General features: G+C 38.8%; 2 protein-coding genes across 9 annotated transcripts; both read right to left on the bottom strand.

Moving 5' to 3' along the window:
* Positions 1-222: 222 nt before the first annotated feature.
* CZH9orf40 (chromosome Z C9orf40 homolog) lies at positions 223-4,259 on the bottom strand. The gene is made up of 2 exons (XM_032441483.2): positions 3,865-4,259; positions 223-1,967 (listed from the first exon to the last, which is right to left on the bottom strand). Exons 1-2 carry the CDS (start codon positions 4,183-4,185, stop codon positions 1,812-1,814), a joined length of 477 nt encoding a protein of 158 aa, XP_032297374.2. The 5' UTR covers positions 4,186-4,259; the 3' UTR covers positions 223-1,811.
* On the bottom strand, positions 1,830-26,990 carry CARNMT1 (carnosine N-methyltransferase 1). Of its 8 annotated transcripts, none has more exons than XM_085529931.1 (9): positions 26,610-26,990; positions 20,889-21,084; positions 19,749-19,912; positions 13,609-13,749; positions 9,440-9,618; positions 8,120-8,233; positions 7,260-7,363; positions 6,865-6,981; positions 1,830-1,967 (listed from the first exon to the last, which is right to left on the bottom strand). In XM_085529931.1, the coding sequence occupies exons 1-8, from the start codon at positions 26,945-26,947 to the stop codon at positions 6,865-6,867; spliced, it is 1,353 nt and encodes a 450-aa protein (XP_085386057.1). In that variant the 5' UTR covers positions 26,948-26,990; the 3' UTR covers positions 1,830-1,967. The 8 variants fall into 8 exon arrangements, 6 of the variants coding, with proteins under 6 accessions (XP_085386057.1, XP_032297372.2, XP_032297373.1 ...); XM_032441481.2 differs by lacking the exon at positions 1,830-1,967 and adding an exon at positions 4,440-4,795; XR_014939770.1 differs by lacking the exon at positions 1,830-1,967 and having other exon boundaries at positions 4,440-6,981; positions 8,124-8,233.
* Positions 26,991-27,181: the final 191 nt, after the last annotated feature.

Raw genomic sequence — 27,181 nt, 5'->3', positions numbered from 1 at the left:
GCATGAAGACTCTTGCTCATGGCTGGAATCTGTCGTTGTTTCCACGGAAATAAATAGGAGGCATTATTTTCAGGGTGAGCTACATGTATCCACATAAATACTAAGTAGTAATGCAAAATAGTGGATCCTGAGAAATAATGAGTGCCGTGAAATATCAGACAGACTGCAAATATAGGAAGGCAGTACATTAGTGTTAAAAACAAACAAACAAATAAACAAAAAAACAAAAAAATCCACAAATTTATTTCCTTTCTAATTTACTTTGGTTATAGTAAACAATAATGGTTGTATTCTTGACAGAAATCTAGTAGGTTGGTAAAGACATTTTCAAAGCATTTCCTAAGAGAACTAGATTTGGACTTAATGTAACATTAAAATGCATGCTTAATATGAATATTGTTTTAAACATGTATCTTGCTGATGTGACAGCAATTAGAAGCACATCTGAACAAGCACCATGAAACGCCCAATTTAGTAAGCATCTTCTGCAGGCACCAGGGGACCCTGACAATAAAAACATTTTACAGTACAAACACTGAAAAAAAAGTCTTGAAATGTTCACTAAGAAGGTGGACAAGTTGCCTCTTTTTAAATAAAGACACTTAATAAATAAAATAACCAAGTTACAGAAGTAATCTTAAGAAAAGTCAGGAGCTTCAAACAGTAATAGTCCCAAGGCTTTCAAACGCGCACAGGTAAAATTTTATTGACCATTAACAAACACATTAGTAAAAAGAATTCTCCTTATTTTAAGATGATTCCAGCAAAAATATGACAAACTCACCTAAAAACAAGTCACATTCGCAAGCCTGACAAGCCACCAATACAACTTAAAATTTCAACCTATTACTGAAGACACATATTTCTAATTGTACTTTTAACTTGTAAATAAATTACAAAAAAGCACATTACAATCATATTTCACAGCAAACAAGACAATAAAACCCACTAAATAACTGAACTTCTGTAAAAGAAAGTCTTTTCAACATCCACATCATCTGCAAAAAAACTAAACCTCAGTCAACTAGGTACACAATTCATACTGTATTAACCTTTCATGACCCCACACACAGCTGCTATTTCCACATTACCAAGTAGTTCAATTTCACAAAGAGTAAGAAAATCATTAACTTAAGAACAGATGAAAAAAAAAAAATAAAAATCTAAAAGCAAGCTGCTTTGCATGATCACAAGAAGACTGTAATCATTTAGAACACCGGCAGCATATAAAATAGATCCCCCCTTTTCCCTTCCCATCCCCAAAACACTCATTTTTGGTTTGCATAGAAAAGGGAATGTTTTGTCTGGTTTTGGTGGACATACATTTTCTTTTGGCTTAGCTATTACACCGAAAAAAAAAACCCACAAAAACCAAACCCACTAAAAAATACTAGTTTCTGTGCTTTATGATAAAGAATTTCATATTCTGGTACAATAGTTACACGTTTTGTTCAGAACAGCCTAAATTGTTTTCCACGTGTAACTTATCCAACTGTTTCTTAAACTACATCCAGAAGTTAACTAATTTTCTGTCATTTTTTTCTACCTTGCTTTCATGAATTCAGGCCTTCATGCCAGACAATCACAGCCTCCTCCACACAGAATCAGTAAGTTCACATCTCCAGCTAGCTAAAAGTACCTAATAGCGATGATTCCACCAACCTGACAGCTCTGATTTGCCTTTTCAGATTGATATAACACTGTTTCTTCGTGAAAATTGAAGCATGTTGATTTTTCTCCCACACAGGAAAAACTGAATCCGAACAGAAACGAGCTTCCTGTGAGTAGATGTACAACTATGAAACAACTGATCAGGTCTCCATCTCAGTCTCCATGGTATCAGTCCTTGAAGGAGTCTTATTGGCAGATGTAGTCTCTTCATGCAGGCTCTGAATATCAGATAAATCAATTGTAGGCAGTGGTGCTCTCCAATAAAAGAATGAGTTATACTGATTGAATTCTTCTTGCTTTGAAAAGACAGAAAAAAAGAAAGGTAACAAAATATTAATATACATCATATTAATCAATTAAGCAAATAATTTACTTCTGTCAAGTACTCAACTACTGCATCACTTCTGGGAAACACCTCCATGATCTCATCAATTTGTTGAATTGGCAATCTTTCAATAGAAAGAAAAAAACAAAAACTTGTAAAAACCTCTGTTGGAAAGTGGTATTGGTTTTTAACCTTACATCCTTAACCACAGAATAAAATCTACAGACTGGGTGGCCAACCCATACATGTATCCATACAAGTTATTTATGTATGTAGGAAGTGAAAAAAGGAATTCTCAAGCAACTCCTTACATCTTAAGCATGCAATTTCTTTTGGTATATGAAAACAATAAATGCTTTTATTAACTTGTAACTGGAACTGTTAAGGCAGTATATTAAATGTCTCAGTATATCCAAGTGCTAAAAAAAGGGGTTCAGCAACTGAACTGGTACACCTGCTTTGAGATGGCTCTTGAACAAATTCATGCTCTGTCTGCTGACTCCATAACTGATTAATAAAAAAAATGTAATGTTCAATAAATTCCAGTAAGCACTGGCCATAGCCCTTCTCAACCACCAGAATAACCATGCCTTTTTTTCTTTAACAAAATTTAAAAAATTAAGTGTATAAACTCACAGTACTTTCCCTCTAAAAATAACATTCCTCTACTCACTGCAATACAAGCCTACTGTGAACTCCAGTTTGTATTTGTTCATCTTTTTTTCTAAATATTCTATATAGCAAATTATACAAGCATCTACCATACTTGTATAGCATATTTTTTCCCTCACTTCCTTCATGCCTCAGTTCTACAATACACCAGAAAACACAGACAAAAAGAAAAAGCCTGAGGTAAAAGAAGTCACAAATCGTAGAATCATAGGGGTTGGAAGGGATCTGTAGAAATCATCAAGTCCAACCCCCCTACCAAAGTAGGCCCCTACAGTGGGCTGCACAGTTAAGCATCCACGTGGGTCTCGAGTATCTCCAGAGGAGACTCCACAGCCTCCCTGGGCAGCCTGTTCCAGTGCTCCGTCACCCTCACTGTGAAGAAGTTCCTTCATATACCGGAGTAGAACTTTCTATGCTCCAGTTCATGACTGTTTACCCTCGCCCTGTCCCCACAGACCACTGAAAAGATGTCTTTACAAGTCACAGTGCTGTACAATCAAAGGATCAACTTGAGAATGGGCCTGATGTCCCTCCATCCTACCAGACCTGCCACCATAAGGCCACCAGATCCAATTCTTTGCTTTCATCTGAAAGGTACACGTGAGTTCACATGCTGCAGACCTCTACGCAGGTGTTACTTATAAGAAGCTAAAACCTTCCTCGAACCACATGTTGCCTGCTACGCTACTGCACAGAAGGCGGCCAGAAGAGGCAGGCCATCCTGCTCCATTGTTCGGCGCTGCCCAGGTGCGCTAGAAGCCAACCGTGTGCCGGCACTCTGATCACAGCACCAGCAGCAGCGAGGACCGCCACTAAAGGGGGCTCGCTCGAGCAACCGACTGGGCAGCCAGGCTGCCACACAGCCTAAGCCCGACTTGTGAGAGGCACTACCTTCAAACTTCCACCTCGCTTTTGGACGGGGATGTGACTGTAGACACAGTAAACACAGACAAGCATTCCCCCCAGACTTTCTACTACAGAAAGGTTCCAGCCTTTCTGAAAGAAAACACCGCTTTCTTAGCTGCAGAAAATACACGACCAAGAGCCCAAAGCCCATCGGCCGCGCACGGCAGTGCTGCCCGAGGGCACGTGGTTTTGCGGGGCCTGCAGCGCCGTGCCGGAGCGTCTGGGTGTGAGGCCCCAGGCTGCGAAGCAGCACCTCCCTCCCAGCCCCGCCCCGCTCCCCGCGCCGTTACCGGGGCGGCTGCCGGTTCCTCGCCCCGCCTGCCGTCGCTTCCTTCCGCCGTCCGCTCGTTCTGTGACGCCGCGGGCTCGCTCCGCCGCCGTCGCCTGCCTGCCGCGTCGCCCTGCTCGCCGCGTGGACTGCCGCCCCGCAGCCCGGGACGCTTTCCCGGAGGCGCCTCGGCCTCCTCCAGCTTCCGCTTGGCGGCGGAGCCGGCGCCCGCTGCCTCGTTCCGCGGGCGGCGCTCGGACAGGGCGCTGCGGAGCGGCGGCTCCCGCAGGAGTCGCTTGAAGGGCGCGTAACAGACCAGCGGTTCCGCGCGCCGCTTGGCCATGGGGGGAACCGGGCGCGCAGATTCCGCGCCACGCAACGACCCCGGCGGCGAACGCACCACCACCACCACTCGCCGAATGCGCATGCGCGCCGCCGCTTCCCCAGCACCCGCGTGGGGCGGGACAAGGCGAGACCACGCCGCCGTGAGGCCCCGCCGCGCTGCATGGGCGGCTCGGAGCCCTGCATAACCAAGGGCAGGAACACGCGGGACCTGAGCCGTACTCAAGCCGACGACAAAGCACACCGCACGCCGTGTCGTACTGCAAACTTTAATGTCTGAGTAAAATCAAGTTCATTACACACATTAAAAATAGCGGAAAGTTCACGCGGAGACATGAAGCTTCCAATCCCCATCTTTGTGACTGTGCTGTGTGTGCACTACATATAAATAATAACACAGGTAGCTTTACATTTGTCAAACATACTCCATACACAGAAGCATTTGTTAGGCCAGGATCTGGGAGCGCACTCACACTGGGTGCAGCAGGAGGAGTGTGGCACAGCAGTTATCCCCGGCAGGGCGATGGAGCAGCCTAGGACCGCGCAGGCAGGGCAGAGGGTTCCACACCACTGACTCACACCACCGATTCACAAGGCTGTGCCGCTTCCAGCTGTTAAAGAAGCTGCTACGCATTAAAAGGAAATTCGTGGGGGAAAGCTGGCATTTTCCAAATGAGAAATACAAGCACATTGCTATATACATGATTAAAGTCAATTAAACCACTTCTATAACCAGTGCTGAAAATGGCACTTGTGACAACGTGGGGCAGCAACGAACAAAGCCAACTGAATGAAGGATAGCAATGTTCAACCAGAACGCAAGGGTACAATTTCATATGTGTAGGAAACATCGCATGTTGGGTGTAACCACTGACTGCTAGGACAGGGCAGCCCTCAGCCTCAGCAGGACCAACATTCAGCTAACTCATTAGCATTCAGGAACTTGGAAACCAAAACGCTAATCTTGTTTTATCTGAGCAGAAAAAAAAAAAAAAAAGTGAAGAAACACAAAGTCTAACCAGAAACCAAAGAAAGTAAATAATACAGTAAGAGAATAAAAGTAAGATTATTATTATTATTTTGAAGGTGTGGAAGGGCTCTTATTTTAATCCCACTGTGGTAGCAGCACTTTAAAAACCTTTCTTGGACCAAAGCAGAAACTCAGCAGTTCATTAACAGAGTAAAGTCTTGGAGGTGCAGTTTCTAACAAGAGTATTTTGTGTAAAGCTGAAAACTTCTGTAGTCCAGAAGTCTTTATTCTCAGTAAAAATTCTGACCAGAAAGGGGCACGGTACTGAAACACCCACAATCGCTCTTTTCCTATATGCAGTGTTAACGTTTAAACACAAATCAACAAAGTAACAGAGCTGTGTTTTTCTTCCATGCAAACTTTCATCTTAGAAATGAAGGCACAAATGTCCAGCCTTAACAGGAAAAACCCCAAACTTAGCAATGGAAATATAAAAAAGATGTGATTATGAGATTCTGACATCACCCTGAAAAAGGGACCGGAAATAATTGTAAACATTTAAACAAGTTATTGTCCAGTGCACCATTGTGACCCTGAAAACACCCTTAATTCCTTACCACAAGGCTCTTATAGTTTGAATAACAGTAAAGGTGGTACTGAACCAAACCAGTACATTAAAGAGGACAAATGGCTACCATGATACCTCCTCTAAGCTCAGTAATTTTTTTTCATTTATATAACTTAAGCAAAAGAAGATTCAGCCTTACTTCTACGAAGGTTTGGCTAGGATTTGCAGATTAAATATCCACCTAAGCCTCATTAGCCAGAAAAATAATTAGGAAAAGGAACCTAGAAGTAAGCCACTAAGTAGTAAAGTGCCTAAAGCTACAATGCTGACCCAGGTTAGGAAATTTACTAAGTTACAGCACATTATTTACATGGTTTTTTGTTTTTTTTTATTCCTCAAGAAAGAGGGATTTTTCTCTGTCACTACCTACAAGTAGCATGGATAACAGTTTTGTCATTAACACTGAAAAAGAGATGAGTGAAAGGTTTACTGTAGCTTTCTGTTAATTATATGTTTAACACTTTGGCTTAAGCGATAAGTAGGTGACTCAAAATCAGTGTGTCTTAAAGCCACAATGCATCCAATATTTCTGTTTCAAGGCCATGAGATGATCATTTAGCTAAAACCCCCCTTGGTAGGTTGCCACCGCCTCAGTAACAGGTCATTTAATCATTTCATAAATTTTCAATCATTTCAGACTTCATAACTGACTTTAAATGTACATTTAAAAATACTTCTTTAAATGTGATGCAGTAAGTACAGTAAGTACCTCTTTGCAGAAACACCCAAAAGCAGAACACCCAAAATCATTATAAATCCAAGGAAAACGAGGCAGCATTTGTAAAATTAGCTTGGCTCTGGCAAACAATTTTTATGTCCTAAAAAACATTTTTGTTCTTAACGCATTCCAAAGCACAAAGACAGTATATGCAAATATTTTATCCTCCATTTTCACTAGTCATAGTACAAATACGTATGGCATAGTACATGTCTGGATAGCAACAGAAATATTAAGAAAATAGACACTATCTAAATCTTATTAGGAATAGGAAGGCACCACTGATTTGAGGTTGCGTCCAGACATCAATCAGTCCATATTATTTTTATTTCTAGCATTCAGGCCAAACTCTTTTCTGACTAACCTATTCAAAGCACTTCTCTTCTGGTTTTCTCACCACAAACAACACACATTCATAGTAGTATTTCATCATGGAGAGTTCATTCACAGTGTAAGTTGACAGAACAGATTCTTTCTCCACCTGGAAAAAAAGCGTAAGTTTTCAAAACATTTTCAAGCACTACCCAAACTTCTCTTAGTGAAATAAACTGCTACTTAATTATAGCCCATAGATTTCAAAGCCTCACACTTTAAAAAAATGAGGAAAGCAAACTTGTGATGCAATTACACACAACCTACTCTCCTAAAAGTTTTTTGTCTATGACGCTAGCTTGAATGAACTTTAAGATAAACTTTTATTTAAAGACTTTATCAGGTCTCTACCAATACTGCTCAGTCAAAGCTACATCATCTTCTTACCTCTATATGGAAGCCATACTGCAGTATAACGTTTTTTATATCCTCATAGCTTAACTCTATTGAAAGTTCATTTGCCAGATTTTCAAAGTGGTAAAGAAGAGGACCTGGAGTGCAAACATAAAATGGAAATGTCTATCAAAAACATTTTTAAAACCAAAACCACATACTGAAAATGTGAAGAATGCTAACATCCAGACCCACTAAGCTGGAACATATTGCTATCACTGAAATACAGTATTCTGTGCAAAATCACAGTAGTTCAATTGCGTATGCAAGAATGAAGTCTCATTTCCCATTAAATCATGTTTTCTGTACCTTAAACTTTCTTCCATTCTATCAGTCTACTATCACTGCTGTGTGTACCAAATAGAATGCAGGCCAAACCATGATCTACTCAAGACCTGTGCTCACATTCTGTGACTGACAAGTTTATCCCACACAAAATGTTTAATAATAGAGTTTTGCCTGCCAGTCTCTCACCATAGGAAACTTAAACCCTGTTTTTAGTTAAGATAAGGAAACCCATAAATCTCATTTCCAAAACTTATACTTAGGAGCTTTAATTAATAGCAAGAACACAGCACACTAGAATTGTCAGATAACAAAAGTGTGACACATGTATGAGAAACCTAGCACTGGGAAGATACACTTCAACATTTCAAATCATGTGCTGGTAACTTGACTGTAACTAATATTTGAACAAATGCTGAACACAAAATTTAAAAGTTATGTGTGTTCTTATCTCCACACAGTCTTTAGTACAGACGCCTTCATCCCCACAACTATTTCATAGCACAAAATGCCTGCTATGTGAGTAAAGGGAAGTCAGAAGTTGCAAGAAGAAAGTTGGTCACACTTGCCTACATTTATCCATATGCCTCCAGGCTTCAGTATTTTCCATATAGTATCAATATAATCAATAACGTTATGTGCTGTATCAATGAAAAAGCAAGTTGCTATGCAGTCCCAAGTATCTGTGTAAGAAAAATAAAATGTACAGATTAATTTAAATTTTCTTTTCCCCTATAAAAATTCATAATTTAACACCAGTATTTGTTTATACGCTCACTATTTCTTTTAAATAACAGTAACAACTGAACACCGCACTTAGATTAAAAGTAAACTGTCATTTACAAGAAACTAAGTGCAAAACATTTTATGTTAAATACATTTAAAGCATGAATCTCCCTGTTTGTCTCTAAACATGTATCATTGAAATTGTAAAAGTTTAAGCTTCTGAAATAAAATAAAAATCTTAACATTCTTAAGATAACATCTTCAGAACAGCAAGCAAATGTAAGGAAGGCAACTACTGTAAAAATACTACAAAAAATATCAAAAATATTTTAATAGTGGTGAAAAACTGCTATGAAAACAGAATGGATGAGAGCTGTAACAAAAAATAGGCATTCCAAGTGATAATCTAATGCTGTGTGAGGATAAAATACTGACTTTTATATAAGCTGAATATTTATTTATTTATCTAGCTCTACCAGGTTCTGAAGCAATGAGATGTTAGACTATATATAAAAGTTAAGTATGTGCTGCCTTTGATCTAGTCTTGTGCACATAATTGACAGAGTAGGTGCTAAATACGGTCATCTGAAGGTTAATTCAGCTCCATCATAATAGACTGCTTTGGCCACAAAGAAAACAGCACAACTAACCTACCATCACAAGAGAAAAAGGTGGTATCTGTACTGGCATAAGTCTCAGTCTTTGTTATCTATCACTGCCACAGCGTATCTCGGAAATACTCATGACTGACCAGTAAGCACACATACGTCTGCTTTAATAACAGGAAATAAATAAGTAAGAAATACAAATTTGTATATTTTGTACTGAATAAGAAAATTGACTCTTTCTATTGCAGCTCATAACATCATCTTTCCCGATCAGGTTAACCTTTCCATAATTTTTCCTTGTTGACTTATTCTAAAAGACACAACCGTAACAAATGTTCATTAGGAAAGGAGGAAAGGATGCATCCATTTTTTTATTTTTATTTTTTAATAACCAAAACAAAAAATTGATTTAGAAAAAAAAATATCTTACTAAAGCTGGTACTTTTTTGCTTAATGCTCATAGATATTGGTTATATTCTGTTTATGTGTTTATATATTACAATCACAACAAATAGTCTGAACCACGCAGCTGGTCTAAATGATGGTTTTACTCACTGCATTCAGAGTAAATTTCTTGAAAATCCCCTGCTGTCATAGAGAAGTTTGAACCAGAAGGAAGACTGTGAGGATCAACATCAGGGAAGTAAATTGGACGTATCTGATCTGCAGATCTTTTGTTATTGCTAAACTGATGAATCCAGGGGTAAAGCTTACATGAGTTAACTTCAGAACATCTAGAAAATATAGAAATTGGAACAATTTAGTTTCAACTAATTGCTTACACATTATCTAGAAATGTACGAGACAAACTTCCAACATGCTTTTTTTTTTTCGTCAATGAAGCTCATGCTAAACCTATTATTGTTTTTTCACCTTATCTAGTTCAAAACAATTCAGGCTGCCCAACAATTTATGAGCTGTTCAAAATAGCAAATTCAGTCTGACACATCAACTGAACCACATGATGACTGCCTTTTCTTCATTTTAATTTTTCTCCTTTTTACAATTATTCCCAATTTCCCCAACAAAAATGACTAGAATTCCCTGCATAGAATTACTGACACTTGTGATTTAATATCCATAGAAATTATAAGCATTTTGCATCAACCTTTTTTCCCCCCTATTTACAGAAAGGATTCTCTTACTTCTGTACTTGTTTTAAACTTCCTTGACCACATCTGTTCTCATCCAAGGCTTTCCTGCTCCTGAACCATAAAAGTTTCAAAGGCCAACAAAACAAAAGCATTTTTCGGATGCCAACTGAAATTATGCATTTAAATTTATATATTTATATAAATAAATAAATGAATGAATGAATATATTTATTTATATATGATAAATAAATAAATAAATAAATAAATATATATAAATTCCTTTTTGCAAAGTGTAATTTTTGTAATTCCATTTTAAGTCAGCAAAATCTAAAATACTCAACTTATGTCAAGTATAAGCATGCACTAATAAGTATGTCATCATAAAACAGAACTTGTGGATTGACATGACCAACTAGAAGAGCATGTATTTTAAAAACTGACAAAAACAGCATGAAAATATGAGGAACACCTTTACACACAGTCCTGCAAAATCAATATTTAATTGAAAAATGAGGCGATTTTCATTCCCTGAGCAAAAGTGTATCCTGCTCTCTAGCCCAATTATTAAGGCTATGTTACACACGCATCACTAAATTCAGATAACAGAGGACACATCTATCCAACAGAACACACAGCAAACACTTGTAAACTGCAAGCAGTCCACCAGCTTGTAGAAAACACACTATTCACTGGAGGATAAAAAAAAAGAAAAATCAGTGTCAGAGTCCTAGAAATAACAGTTTTTACCTTTGTAAATATTTGTATTTAATCCATAAAAAACAGAAATACCCCACAATGCTGCTGTTGTATGAGCAGCAGTATACTGAGCACATTAACTGATGTTTATTTATCCACCATGTATGGAGATAATCAGACACATGCAATTAGCCAACGAAAACAATTAGGTAAAAAACTGTAACCACAGGGGCATCATTTTCTTAAAACAAAACATTTCGAAATCTGCCAACAAATGTTTTGTGCTAACTATTGTGGCACTCTCATGTGCTCAGAGTCAATTTGTACTAGCCTATGAATATTCTGTGTAAGAATGAAATTTTCCAAAAAAGCAAGGAAAAGGAAAAAAAAAATAATCTGAGTAGATCAGAATGGAATTTTTTCTGAGCTATAAGGGAGGAAACACCTCTAGATATTTTTTTTCCAGCACAAATTGTACTAATGTAGACTTCCCAACAGTTTTAGAAGGAATTACTGATTCAGTATAAAAGACTAATTCTTATGTTTACAGTCCCTCTTGAAAAATCTTCCTTTTTACTCAAAAAAAAAAAAAAAAGTCAACCAAAATAACAACAAGCAACGAAGCAAAGAAACTACAGCAAATCTTCACGTTTCCCTCTTTCTGCAAAACATGTTAGATAAAGTTGACATCCTCAAGTAAAACTGTGACACATTTCATTTCTTTTCAAGAAAAGGCAGAACATTTCCTGTACAATATTTAGTCTGAAACGCTTGCACTCCAAAAGACAGTGAGGCCATACCTTACTTTTGACCACTGATTTCAAAATAGAACGCTAACTACTTTCATCCTAAGGCACTCACGGACATGCAATAAGTAGAATTAAGCAGCATTCTCAAAGTGTCAAGATTTATCTACAAAGATGTTTTTGCATGAGACCAAGGATTAGCCAGTTTTTAATTAGCATGAAATACACTTCTATTTAAGAGCTCTTCTTAAAGCACTCTGTTATTTGGGTACAAAATTTTATATTACTTCACCTGAACTTTTGGTATGCCTTCCAGAGGCAGGCACCACTATGCTTTTATGCTTTTAACAGCTTTTGTTCTTAATAAAAATCACAGGGAGTCTGTTCATCACCTCTGCCATCTGTTACAGACTGAACTCATCTAAATGTAACAAAAAGAAACCAGCAGTAAGAGCCTTAAATCAGAATAAATAAAGCAGAATCAGGTGGGTGTCTTGGAGCCACTGGAGTTTAACTACTCCAGAACAAGTGTATTTTCAGATTAAAACTTCATAATAATGCATTTTAATTTTATACTTCAAATATTCACAGGTGAACATAGCTAGGCCTTGATGCATTTCCTATATTTAACACTATCAAACCTCATTCAAGGTGAAAAAAATGTCATAACTTAAGAGAATTTATTTTTTATGTCTGTTCAGATCAGCAGGTATCTCTGCACACAGAAGACGTTAGTCATATGTAGAATAGACTTGCTACTCATGACAGTACCTTATATTCCTAAAAATAAACTAAGGTCAGCCAGGGGCACAAGGCAGATCGAATCTGTAAACACACACTAGCAAAATCCTTCTAATTTTATCAAATGAAAACCAGAAATGTATTTAAACCAGAGTCTAAGATTAATCTGCAAAATTTTTGAAGTTTTTTTTTTCCTTTACACTTGTCCTTAGCCGCTATGTTCTGCTCACGTTGATCAATGCTTATTTTCCAAAGCCAGGAAGGTAAATATAGATTTCCAAAGGCTAACAAGGAACAGACACCTAATACTAAAAACAAAACTCTCAAAATTCTGTAAAATTTTCCAAACTGATATCCCAAGGCATGATCAGATCTGACAGTAAGGAAATCAGCTGAAATGACTGGAATTCAGTTAGTGTAGCAGTTAAGAGTATTTTTCTTCCCTGCAAATAACAAAATTTGTAACTGGTAACTCTCCCAGAAACAAAGTGACACCCAATTTGACAGTGTAAGATCAAAAACAGTTAGGAAGTCCAATCTATGCATGCCTTTTCGTTAAATATATTTTCTATAAATAGAAAACAACAAGCAAATGTTTAAAGATGCCATACTTTGCGAAGGTGAAAAACATGTTTGAACCAATATGACTGCCGAACAATGTTCCCAAAAATGGCAAATTAATACTTTAATGCTACTTTGTATAGTTCCAAAAATTTCAAAGAAACAGAAAGGTTACACAGTTAGGGAGGAGGGGATGACTTCCTTTCAGTAGCTGCAAGGTATTACATCAGCTTAACTATAAGATGCAACTTCCAGCATCAGATGACAATCACTGGAGAATAGTGCAAAAGGAGAGCAAATATATGTCTAGCAACATCTTATTTTCATTACATTTATCACTACTGCTTTAATCAGATATGCAACAGTCGTATCTTGTGACAATGTTTGCTTAAAAAGTGGTTCAGTGTATCTGCATAATTGTTTTCCATTTTAAAATGGTGCCTAAGATTTTAGTATGAAATCTAACGCTGTTATCACCACCATCAAATATCATGCATGTAATTAATTAGTCCACATTTGACAACCTGTGAAACAGGTGCACTTTTTTTCTTTTTTTCCAGAAAATGATGGAAAATAAAAACAGTAGCACTTACTCCAGGTTACATAGGGAATCTGTGACAGAATCTAGGCATTTTAAGTTTCATAGCTCAAAACCCATGCTTCCTGTTGTATTGTTAATGACTTACCCATAGAACTCAGATATAAGCTTCTCTTCTCCCCATTACCCTAATCATTATTTGCATCAAAACATTCTAACAAGTGGTTATTTGTGTCCCACGTTATGACTTACAAATCTGTTTTATTTATTCATTTTTTTTATTACTAATAACTTCACCTCACCTGTACCTGCAGGTTTTGATCAGGAAGTAAAAGATAAGCTATGTACCTGTTGAGTACAAAGTTAGAAGAAAAGAGCATAAAGAGGCTCCATTCATTTCCTTGGCAAGCATAACCGAGCATAGCTATTTCCCACGCCAATCTACCTAGCCCAGCACCAGGTACCAGGATATTAACTTTGGAGAAATCCCTGCAACAGAACAAAAATAATAGTTAAGTGTTTATCTGATACCTCTTAACAAAGCTTACAGAGGTCCAGTCAAACAATTTTTTTTTCCATATTCTTGGATATTACAAATACTTCCTGTATGACTTTACTTTTTAAAGGCAAATGGAGCCAGTCAAGGTCATATCATTTAGCCATATAGTCAAAATAATTCATAGAAAATGACCAAAAAGAACATAAGAAACCCTTATTGAGAATACAGTGCATAAATATAAAACAAAATATTTCTTCTGAAGACTTCTACAGTTATTAAGCTAAAATAATTTCTTAAGTGAATTCCAGGAATAAAGAACATGATTAAATAGCACCATTTTCTGTTTCTGTGATGATCACTGATAACCACTACATTTTCTAGAAATCTTCTTGATTACGTTGCATGGAAAATAAACAAGCATTTTGAGATCAGAAACACAAAGCAAATCAAACTTCCATGAGCCGATGAGCAATTCAGACAGTAAAAACTTTACAGCAGTTACCCTTTCAAAAACCGCGTGTGTTAAATATGCCTATTAAGTGACAAAGGATTCTCTAAACAAAAGAACAGCACTGTTCTCTACCCTTTCTCTTGCCAAAACTAGACATCAGTACAAGAACATCAGAATATCACCAGCAGTGTGTAGCTACTGAGAGATTTGCAACAACTTCTCATCTTTCAAGACCAGAACTAGAACTGCTCTTTCAGGTAACAAAGTCAGACACACATATACATACATTTTAACTGACATACTTCATCATAATACAACCAAACCTTCTCTTCTGAAAGAAAAACATTCCCACACAAAATGGAACAGGTACATTAAAAAAATAATTTTCATATTTCCAGTCCTCAACAAGACTCTGCAATTTCATGTATCAAGAATGCTAGTCCATCCTCTCACTGCATGTCACCTTCAAAGACCAACAAGTCATATAAACAATTAAATGAATAAAGACACAATAAGCACTTTCGAGTACACAATGAAAGAAAGCAAAATACACAGCCTTTGACTACTTAAAAATTCAGACTGCCGAAACAGATTCAATAGAGCCACTAAGCTGCTGCACAATTATGAAGTTCAGCCTGGGAGACAAGTAAATTCTAAAAATCAGTGCAACTCTAGAAGGTTATTACCCAAACCCCTGAAGAAAGTATTACCTTGTATAACCCATCTAGAAAATCAAAAGTCATTTTCATTCAATTATACTTACAGCTATTTTGCATTCTGATTAACAAGTAACAGGATGTCATGACTATGTAAATAATTACTTAAGATTTGCTTAGCAACAGCTTCCCTTGCCTCTTCTACAGGGAAAAAATGAAGGTAAGCTAGCCAGGGAGTCCTCCTTAAAAAACAGAGAGACTAAATCAAGGATAAACTAATTGCTTAAGACAAAACTTTTGAAAATAGGAATTCAGATTAAAGATTACTCAGGTAGAAGATTCTCATTCTTGGAGGTTATTAATCATGTTGTATCTGTTTGCTATTACTCAAGAGGTACTTCTACCTTATCTATTTCTTTATTTCCTTACAATTCACCATTATCTAAGAAATTTTTAGATCTGCGTGGACACTTCCACAGTAAAAGAGAAGAGTGAACCAAAAAAGGCATTTTTCTTAAAAATAACCTAATGACAAGGAGTTAGCTACACAGGTTTAATTACAGTTTACAGTTTGTACCTGTACTCACCCCAGAACGAGACAACAAAAAAACAGACAAATTACCTCACTGTAAATTGCTTGGAGTTTGCTTCTACTTTTTTTTCTTTTTTTTTTTTTTTTTTTTTTTTTAAATAAAACATAACAACACTATTTGATAGAGCAAATTTTGACTGACAAAGCACTGCTTATCAACATAGTCAACAATACTAAATACACATTTTCATCAGCAATGAACAAGAGTGTGCATGCCACACTTACCAATGTCTGCATGGCCATCCAGAAGTTGGCTCACCTTTCATGACACTACTGCCGTTGCTGAAACACACCGCCTACCACCTCACTGTGCTTACATCCAGTTTAGTCACCATAACAATCCAGCAAGTGTCACTGCATGTCAGTGGGTGCCATTTTTTACACATGGAGGAACGCAATGACACACCTTTTGTTCCACAGACACTTCTGTGTCAGACGCCATTTTGTCTGACTGTCCCTCTGCTGCCATCTGTCACACAGCAACAACATGTAATGGAATGCTGCCAAGAAGGTTCAGCCTCTACTACCACACCATCAACATCCACCTCCAATGTCCTGAGCCAACATTAAAACAGGAGGCATTACTTACAGAACAACCACCACAAATTTAACAGTGAACAGGCCCAATTTTCAGTCTTTTCCATTCTTTTAATATTATCTCTGTTGAGAGCTTTTGTTGTTGTTGCTATTTTTTAAATATAAATGCTTTTCAAATAATGTAATTAGTAATGAAATTAGCTAAAATGCATGATAACCTGAAGGATAATATCTCTGCAAAGCTGGCAGTTTAGGCTTCTCAACCCCGTATAAAGACCTGCAAAGACTTCAGTGGGAAGGAATAACACTGATGATACTCTTTGCTCTTAAAACCAATGGTTAAAACAAAGTTGCAGCTGAATCACAAATCTAGATTAAATTAAAAACTCCAGGAAGACAGTCATATTCTATAACAAGTTAAATAAAATCTTAAAAACCAGGAGCTTTAAGGTCATTATAATGTGACTGACAGAATGCAAAAAGTATACCTAAGACTAACTGGGGGAATATGAAGATTCTCCGCCACCTACCCCTTACTTCCCCCCACCTTTCCACCTACTCCCCCCACCATGTTAAAAAGAAACTCAACAAACTCAGAACTAATTACTTCTTTCTGGCAATCCTAATCATGAAAAAAACTTGATAAATATATTTAGACATATTTAAATTTCAAGTTAAAGCTGGTTCAAAAGACAAAGTTAATGAGCAGAAGTTTATATATGCCAAGTTCTTACAGCTCTTAACCATGGAGTAACATTTAACTAATTTGAAGGTTAACCATTTCCTTGTTCCTTTTGAGCAAGAAATTCAGTCTTCGTGTCCATAAGGGTAATCGTCAAATAGAATACAGAAGATAAAAGAAGTACACTTAGATTTTCAACTTTAAGTTTCTCCTTAAAAAGTATACTTTAACAATCTTACTCCATTGAGAGACCAAAATATGTTTTACTGTTTTCTCCTGCAGAAAACAATTATCATGGCTCTTTCAGGTCCAAGAAATTCAGACAGCTTCACCAAAAGAAGAACAATTATGTAAGCTGAATGAAATGACATAATTCAGTTATCAACACAGGAATCCTACTGTTTCTTCAGGAAGAATATAACTTCACTTTAAACTGCTTTGTTGATCCAACTAACATTTTCTGTGCTAAGCAGAAGAAAGGAATTATTCCTTAAGAGGAGCAATGTGCAGAAAAAACTGCTTACTTTTTTCAAGTTTTACATGACAGTCTTGTCAGGAAACAAGATAGCAGTGGCTCTTACTCAAAACACTGTTCAAATGTACAGCTAATTTCAACCAATGTTTGCATCTCTTCTGCATCCCAGAACAGCAAGCATAAAGAATACTTTGCTACTTCCTTTCCTGTTCCTTATATGTCAACAGAACTTAAGAGGGTCACGCTTGCAAATAATAGCCACAAATACAAGACCAGCATGCATGGAGCAAAACATACTTGGGTTGTTTTTAAAAAGTATATTATTTTTTCAGATGATTCCAGTGCAAGTAATCAATACAAGTGATGTTTACCAGAAATTGAATGTACAATTCTGATCAAGTCACTAACAAATAAAGTATGGATTGTATTAACAACACTTCAAGTATTTATTTTTTAGTGAAAAACATATTGATGCAAAGCTGCCTTCATCATCAAGCACGAGCAACACACTCTTTCCTCAAGTAATTGAATTTAATCTCAGGACACTTCATCACATTCCACTATAAAAAGGAACTGTAAATGCAAAGAAATGTGCAGCTGCACCTTGAGGTTCCATCTGCAGGTTCTCACCACCAGTCCTCTCAGAAGCGAACAGACCATGCATCCATCACAAACACAACAGAAAGAATAATTTCATCATGGTCAGTTCAGTCTCTGTTTATCTGTTTAAACTGAAATTGCTCTCCACCAAAACTTTAAAAAATGAGCCAGACTTGACATCCAACCTGCACTGCCATGGAAGTTACCTTTTGCCAATACCAAGATCACAAGCCTTGCAACACAGGAAAAAACAGCTAATTTTGCTACCCTAGTTTTTGTCTCAAAGAATATAGCAGCTTAGGACAGCTTGTGGTCACTGAAAAATGGACAATTCATAGTTTACTTAAGTACTGCCACAGCTCCATGATGGTCACCAATATTAAACTTTTAAAAGAGGTATGTGCATAATACAAATTTCTTAAATACAATACTTCAAACTCAACCTTGTAGCAGACATGTTTCATCTATACAGTGGTATTTCAATATTCCTGCACACACAAAAAAAGAACACCTCTGGGATTCAGACTTATCACAACACAGAAGCACTGTCACTCTAGTCCAACAATCACTGCCACCACCACCAGAATTCCTACTACTTTGGCAAAGTGCAATTAACTTCAGATTTATCAGTAGTAATGTCTTCCTAGTATCAACTTGACTTTATGTCAAATAGGTACAAGAAAAAACTTTCCAACTGCAGTCATGTATCTCTAAGACTTGATAAGACAGCAACCTCTACCACAACCAAAAGGTTCCTTCCTTTTATGATAACTGACAAAGCTAGTGCACAGGAAAAAAAAGTGAGCTGCTATTTGGAAGATCAGAATAATTACTTTCAGTACTATGACTTTTCCTACAGGTATGCTCTAGATGTACACAAGCTAATTTATAATATTTAATTCATATGTGGAACATCAAAGGCATACTATAAGAAGTTCACCCTCATATAAACTATGTGCAGCGGTGCATTTACACTGAGATAAATTAGCCCAAAGCAAAAGAGAAACCAAGCAATCTGACTGACACTGTCATTTTACCATACAAGATTCTGTTCTGCTGTCACTAAGTGAAAACCAAAAAATGGTCAGTGAAAAGTATTCACAAATTGGAATAAGTGCATTATTAGCAACCTCTCTCAAAGTGAAAATCCACAGTAACAGTTATCTATAATAAAGCTAAGTTCTGGCCAGTTAGATTTATGAGTACTACCCTCTCAATTTTTCCAAATATGAGCAGGAAGCTTAAACTGAAACTACTTTCTACTGTGTCTAAATGGCACAATTATTAACTATGTAATTCTTACAACAGTAACTTCTTCCTGGACTCCACCAGCACATTTTTACTTAAATTTACCAACAAGAACCAACCCACACTAGCTACTGCTTCTGTGCTGTTGGTGGTTTTGTTTTTTTTTTTTGTTTGTTCATTTGTTTTTAACAAGCCAATGCAGTAACAAACCTATCCAGAAATGTGAAGCAATTTTTAGTAATACAGGCCTTGTAACATCTGTCTGAAACTAACATTAGAACTACATATTTGTAATAAAACTGTAGTGGCAGTTACAAGTCTGCTTCCTTTCTCCTTCCAACATTAAGGGAAATATTAATGCCTGAAGCTCTCACAAGGTTTTTTGTTTTGTTCTGTTTTTTTAATCTGCAGCATACACGCTCTGAAAACCTTCTAACTTGCAAACACTAATTCACTGAGCACACTTGAGAGAATTTAAACAATCTCTTAAGTCCTATTACATAGAAAGTTAAAAGAAATCCTGTTGTATCAACTTGAAGAAAATCCTGGCTCACTATTTGAGAAGTTTGAGATTGTGCTCTTTTCCAATACATTATATTAAAACTTTTGATAATTAGAACTTTTGATTAATTCCATATCCACATCAGTACTTTTAAACCTAAGCTTTTCATTAATGCATAAACAAACTCTGTTAGATTCGTGCAACAGCATGTGTCCATACAAGAAGTAAGACTTAAAACACCATTACCATCTTTCTTTTGGAAAGTTCTTTACAATTTCACTAATTATTGGCTGGTAGCAGGAATCTCGCTCAGGTTTCCCCTCTTCACTCCAGTCTCTGACAAATTGCTTCAAAGTAGACTTCAATTTATCCATATCAAATGTTGAAGCAGGTGTAATCTTCCCTCTTCCCTAATTAATGTGGGGGAAAAAAAATGTTAATAAAAAAAATGCACAAGTATCTTCAGTATCTTCAGTATGCACAAGTCTTGAATAATAAAATGTAAATCACAAACAGACAAATAACATGCTACAATGCCTGCTGAGAGTTGTAGCCAGCACATGACTTTCACTTCTGAGCCCAGGGTTTACATCCAACCCAAAATGCTTAACAAGAGTTTGGTGGTCTCAGTTCAGCACCCAGGAGACCAGGCTCCATGTCACAAAAGGAGTATGTAGTATGACAAAACAGAGTTCAACTTGTCGAAAGGACCGGGGTTTCACTAGTGCAGAGGGTGAACCGTTTACTCTGAGAAGATGATCTCTTTAGGATCTAATAAGGCAGTGCTGAGAAGCTCACACTAGCACTGCCCATTACTGTACCTCAGCTGCAGATATCAAAAAGGACTTCAGTTTCCATCTCTGCCACTCTGAATCCCGAGTGGGTTTTTTTGTTTGTTTGTTGTTTGTAATAGATGTCACAGTGAAAAAGCAGAACAACAGTGAGAAAGCTTTGCAGATGCTAACAGTAAGAATATTTGGACAAACTAAAACTGTAACTCACTCAGGATTCAACAAAAAAACAAAAAATCCTACAGAAAGAGACAACGCTATTGAGCTGTACATAGTTAACTGAAATATTAACTTGAAACTAACACCATGGAGCCAAAAAGTTTCCTTCTAAATTGTTTTGTTTTTAAAAACATGTAATTACTGTAAATTGTCACATTCACAATTAGCTTTCATTAAAGCAACTACAAAGACTAACATTGTTTGTCAGCCCTACAAGATGTGAAACAGAGACTGAGAAAATAGAAGCAAACAAGAAATAGTAGAGGAGAAAAAAAGAAGTAAGCCAGACACCTAAAGGCATTAAACACAAATACAGAAAAATCCCAAGGTGTATAAAATTTGATTCTGGAGTATGAAAAAGTTAGTTTAAACATACATCTTCTCCATATTCTTTGTTTTCAAACATATGAACGCAGTCATTCACAATGGTCTGCAGTATTTCTTGATTATGATCAATGCACTTCCGAATCTTGTCCAGGTGAGGAAGGAACTGAGGAAGGAGACTCTGTTGACTAGCTGGAAGGGATTTAAACTGCCGCTCTGTTCTGCTCACACGTTCATGCATGTTCGTTCTAGAAAGGAAAAAGTTTAACATCTTCAGATACTCAGCAGCAACAACTGCACTAAACACAGACAATTCCTTTTAGGCTACACCACTCAGAATTATTAATGTATTTAAATTTAAAAAAACAAAAAACAAAAAAACAAAAAACTGTTCATAGACTGTAACTGCTTACCAGAAAAAAAAAAAAATGTTTTCAAGAAACTTTTAGGTAAAATTGTTACTTAGTTAGCTCTTCTACAAAACTGAATAAATGATCAACATATGAACTCATCAAAAGTAGCCAGATTGCTTCCCAAAGCCAATTTACACTGAATGAAGCAACCAAATATTGTAGTAACTTTTGGCACAAATATATATATATAAGATATATATATATATACACATATATATATACACATATATATATATGAAAGATATGGAGTGAGAATAGGGAGCCTTAAAATCAAGTGCTTCTGAAAGAACTGTAACAGAAAAGGCTATAAAACAATGGAGTTCAGGTAATCTGACTGCCAAGAGACAAAGGGTCTTGAAGTTCTGGCACTAACAAAGCCTGCCTGAACACTGACTTGATTTGCTACTGAACAGAGGACTTTCAGACAGTTCTATCTGATATGTTCATTTAGTAAGTTAAGCCAACTGAGCAGAGTCATAGCAACTACAGAACTTAAAAGTCGTTATCCCAGGGCAAGGGATATTGCCCTTTGGATAGGAGCACATCCTTTTCTCACAAGAAGCCATACTGTAGTTTCTCAAACTGTAGTAGAGCTGGAAACTTGTAAGGTGCCGGGCTACTTTTAAATGGGATAGAATTAATCTCCCCTGTAGTAGCTCATATGATGGTTTATTTTTGACTAAAAGTTCTAGCTATTGCTTCTGCACACACTATTAAGGCTTTCTCTTCCTCATGCAGCCCAGACAGCCAGGCTGGTGGCACGCAGTCAGGACAGCTGACCCAAACTGTCCAAAGGGCTATGTTGTACTGGATGACACTGCGTTCAGCAGTAAAAGCTGAACAAAGGAGGGGGAAGGGGAGATATTCAGTTACAGCATTTGTCTTCCTCAGCAACCATTATTTGTGATCAATCTTCGCTTTCCTGGAAATGGCTAAATATGTCTAGTCATGAGAACTTGCACATGAATTCTTTATTTAGCTCCATATGCTTGTGCACTTTCTGCTTTACTTATTAAACTTCATCCCATGAGTTTTTACACTTTTACCTTTCTTACCATCTTCCTCATTGTAATGTGGGGAGTGAGCAAGTAGCTGCATCAGCCTCAGCTGTCCGCAACTGGTATAGCTGCTGTAATTTTAGTTGCAGCCTCTGTCTGGAAACCTGACCAGTTAAAGTCTCCAATGTTACATCCATACTATCAAAAGGGTCATGTACACTGTAATATATAGTGAGTTTATCTGATATTTAAGAACAATGAAGCATTAAAGAATACAAACAAAACAAAACAAACAAACAAACAAAGAAGAACTGATTCTCTGTAGCATGGAGTATCCAAACTTTTGGCTTGCTTGGGACATACTGAGTGAAAAGAAATTGTCCTGCGCTACATACACAAAATATTGTAACATGAATGCATAAGTAACAATTTTTATGCAAACAAAACAAAACAAAACAGAACAACAAAAAAAGAGAGTGCTACATAAAACTAGTGAGATATTTGACCTTGTTTCTCGGAAACTAATATATCAGTCTGGTTTGATGATGTTGTGATTTAACCTGGCAGGTGGCTAAGCACCACACACTTGCTCATTTCACAGTGGAATAGGGGAAAAAATAAAAAAACAAAGTAGAACACGTGGGTTGAGATAAAACTATTTACTAAGATAGAGAAAAGGAAAGTAGTTATGATTTTGTGTATATACACACACATACACACATATAAATGCTACAGAACTAATGTCAGACAAGTAATTACTCACCACCTCCCAACCGATGCCCAGATAGTGCCCCCGAGCAGGAGAAGAGAGCCAGGTGTACTCCCACCCTCTTTCATAACTCCTTCCTCTGGATGTCATATGGCACAGAATGTCCTTTGGCCAGTTTGAGTCAGCTGTCCTAGTTCTGTTCCCTCCCAGCTCCTTGGGCCCTTTGCTGAGAATGGCCTTGGCACTTTACAGCACTGCTTTTCAGGCAACCATCAACACCTGTCTGTTACCAACATTGTTTTTCTTCTAGAATCAAAAAGACAGCTTCATACCAGGCATTCTGAAGAGGGCAATTCCATCCCAGCAGAAACTAAAAGAGATGGAGGTAGCTGCAATGCTCAGTGAGCTCTCAAAGTGCTCATCAGAGATTTTTAATTGAATTTTACTCCTCCTGTTCTTCACCCTTGAAAATAATTGTTCACAAATGCAGCTACCGCCACAAGCAATAACATAAATAAAGCATTATTGTGAAGAGAGGAATATTTTTCTCTGGTAAGAAAGGGCTTATAGAAATCTGGCAGAGAAACACAATTACATTTCTCTTTGAGTTGAAAGTCTGATTGTAACTCTATACATTCCACTCAAAAATTCTCAGGTAATGTATTTATGTCGACTAAAAACTGAGTCATAAATATACAAAAAAATTGGTGATGGTCTGTGGTGGGCTTGCAAGATATTAGCACTGCACTGCTCTCTGATCCACAGTGTTCCACTGCCACCTACGCAATCTGCACTCAAGCTATGTACAATTGACTCATGAGCATCACTAAAAACAAGTAACATTAAAATTGCATGATCTTTTCTGACTTCATTATGGCTGCATGTGGTTGGACATTACGGAGCATGGGTTGGACATGCCTACTCTATAGAAATTGCAATGGCTGCTTAGCTCAGTACCAACATTTTCCAAGTTTTGCCAGTAAAGTTCTTTGAATCGTAATGCTTGTAATCCTTTTAAAGCTGGACTGCAGCCTTTTTGAAAAATGAAATTATGTGAGATCAAAACTACAAAAATATAAAGTTCTGCCTGTCTCCAATCTGAAATCTGGAATCATCTGAAAATGTATTGCTGCCATGTTCATACAGGTGTTTCCTATTAACTCTTTAAATTATTAATACATGCAACTCCACTTAAACTTCATTACTTCTCTGAAGCAGAAGTAACTTACTTCAATTTCTATACGAGAAATTTAAGTCATATCCACTCATTACTTGTTTACTCAATCTGAAGATTAAAAAACAACCCAGAGGCACAACTGAGCTTGAAGTTGACAGGGATGTTTCAACTTTCTAGGGCCTGAAAATACCACTAAACCACCGATATGACAGTTATTTATTAGGTCAAAAGGCCGTCTTTGATATGACCAAAGTGAACTACAGAATTCTGCTTGAAAGAAACATCAAAAGGTCATGTAGTTCAACCTCCTGCTAAAACAGTATTTCTAATAAGCAACAATAAAAATACCCAAGGCAGAGAAACAATAAACAGAAAGAAGGGTTAGGTGTTACCCACTTTACATGAAGAACCTCACTGGATATACTTGCTTTACGCTGGCAGAAAATGCTCTGTGCATAACAATGGGTGAAAAGTATAAAATAGGCAATGTTAAGTATACCCCAAACACACATCCCAAGCCCACAGGAGGTGGCTTACTGAAATAACATAGGCTGTGCTTTTTCAGCCAGCCTCCCTTTGCCACTGGACCTGGCTAACTGGGATGTTCTGGCAGAATGGAGACTAGCAAATGTGATGCCCATTTTCAAAAAAAGGGCTGGAAATATGATCCTGGTAGCTACAGACCTACTAGTCTCACCTTGGAGCCTGGAAAGGTTATGGAACGGATAATCTCAAGAGCCATCATGGACCAGTTAAAGGTCAACCAAGAGATCAGGCCCAGTCAGCATGGGTTTACGAACGGCAGAACCTGTCTGTCAAACTGATTTCATTATATAACAAGGTGACCCATTTAGAGGATGACGGTAATGCTGTTGATGTGGTCTACCTGGACTTCAGAAAGGCCTTTGACACTGTCCCTCACAACATCCTCATGGAGAAGCTGACTGCCCACAGTTTGGATGGGTGTACACTCCACTGGGTGAAACAGGCTGGATGGCCAGGCCCGAAGAGTTGTGGCCAATGGAGTTAAATCCAGTTGGTGTCTGGTCATGAGCACTGTCCCCCAGGGCCTGGTATTGGGGCTGCTCCTATTTAACATTTTTATCAATGAACTTGATGAAGGGGTTGAGTAAGTTTGTGGATGACACCAAGCTGGGAGGGAGTGTTGATCTGCCTAAGGGGAGAAAGGCACTACAGAGGGACCCTGATAGACTGGATCAGTGGGTCAAGGCAAACTATGTGAGTTTCAATAGCGCTAAGTGTCGGGTCCTGCATTTTGGTCACAACAACCCCAGGCAACCCTACAGGCTTGAGTAGAGGCTGGAAAGATGCCTGATGGAAAGAGACCTTGATGTGCTGATGGACAGTGGACTGAATATGAGCCAGCAGTGTGCCAGGTGACCAAGAAGACAATGGCATCCTGGCTTGTATCAGGAATGCTGTAGTGAGCAAGACTAGGGAAGGCACCCCACCCCTGTATTCAGCATTGGTGAGGCCTCACCTCAAGAACTGTGTTCAGTTTTGGGCACCTCAGTACAGAAAGGACACTGAGGTGCTGGAGCAGGTCCAGAGGGCAATGAACCTTGTAAAGGGCTTGGAGAATATGCCCTGTGAAGAGAGACTGAGGGAGCTTGGGCTGTTCAGTCTGGGAAAGAGGAGGCTGAGGGAATACCTTATTGCTCCCTTCCAATACCTGAAAAGTGCTTCCTGCAAGAGCAGAGTTGGTCTCTTCTCACTGGTGACAGCTGACAGGATGAGGGAAATGGCTTCAAGCTGCACCAGGGTAAGTTTAAGTTGGATATCGGGAAAAGTTATTTAAGTGCTGGAACTGAAAAGCTGTTGAGTCACCATCCCTGGATGTGTTTAAGAGCAGTTTGGATGTGGTGCTCAGAGATACGATTTAGCAGAGGGTAGTTAAGAGTTACGGTAGTATGGATAGGTTGTGGTTGGACTTGATGTTCTTTAAGGTCTTTGCCAACCTCAATGATTCTAGGATTCTATAACTTTATTGTCCTTTCATTCAATAGATTCAATTCCTTTCTTCCCCCTTTCTTTTCCTTTTCCCTAAAGAGACACAGCCATTTTTGGAGTCATCAAATTCCTACAGACCAAAACCACACTACCACAAATGGCCTCCATCAGGCTCATTTACAGCTCATCTGAACACGATAACCAAAACACCGTTTTCATTTCCTGGCTGGTAGGTGCGAGTACCGTTTCTGATACTCGACCAAGCTGAGAAGCTTTTCACCTTAGCAAAGCGCCCTTTTACACCACCTCACGGTTTTTCACCGACACCGAGAAGGCGGTGCAAGCCCAGCCGCGAGGCGCAGCAATGCATATGGCCGCAGCCGGGGGCAGAGCCCGGCGGGTGGCCCGCAGCACGACGCCGTCACACGGAGCCTGGGGCTCCAGGATCGGTCAGCGCCGCACACGCGGACGGCGGCCTCCAGTGTAAGGCGGCAGTCGCGGTTACCCGTAGTATCGGAAGGCGTTGATGATTCTCCGGAAATGCTCCCGCTCCATCCGCTCCTCCTCCGCCTCCTCCTCCACCCTGGCTGCCGCCAGCGCCCTCGGTTCCTGGGGCTGCCGCCGCCGCCGCTCTCCGCTCTGCCAGGCCTCCTGCTCTTCTTCCTGATCGCCGCTCCCGCTCTCCGCCGGCCACGGGAGCCGCTCCTGCTCCTGATCCAGCTCCTCCTCGCGGCCCCGCCGCACCGCCCTGCGCATGGCCTTGGCCGGCGGATCCCTGTCGCCGCGGGGCGGTGGCGGCAGCGTTGGCTGCGCCTCACGGGACACCGCGCACGCGGCCGACATCCCCCCGCCGGCAGCCGCCGCCAACGGTCGCGCACGCTCGATCGGCCACTTCCGGGGAGGGCCGGGCCCAGCCGCGCGCACGCGTCGCCAAAGACGCGCAACGACGGACGAGGCGGGAGAGGGGCGGGGCGACTGGCGCAGGCGCAGATACGCGGCCTATCTCCTTACGGCGCCTCGCTTCCGCCCTTGGAGGGAGGTGGCGGCGGCGGCGGCGAGCGGAGGCTGCGTGTTGTG

This window comes from Coturnix japonica, chromosome Z (assembly GCF_054131305.1).
Source record: "Coturnix japonica strain WE chromosome Z, WE-NBRP24, whole genome shotgun sequence".
Classification (NCBI taxonomy): Eukaryota; Metazoa; Chordata; class Aves; order Galliformes; family Phasianidae; genus Coturnix; species Coturnix japonica.
This window is presented reverse-complemented; position numbering and strand designations above follow the sequence as displayed.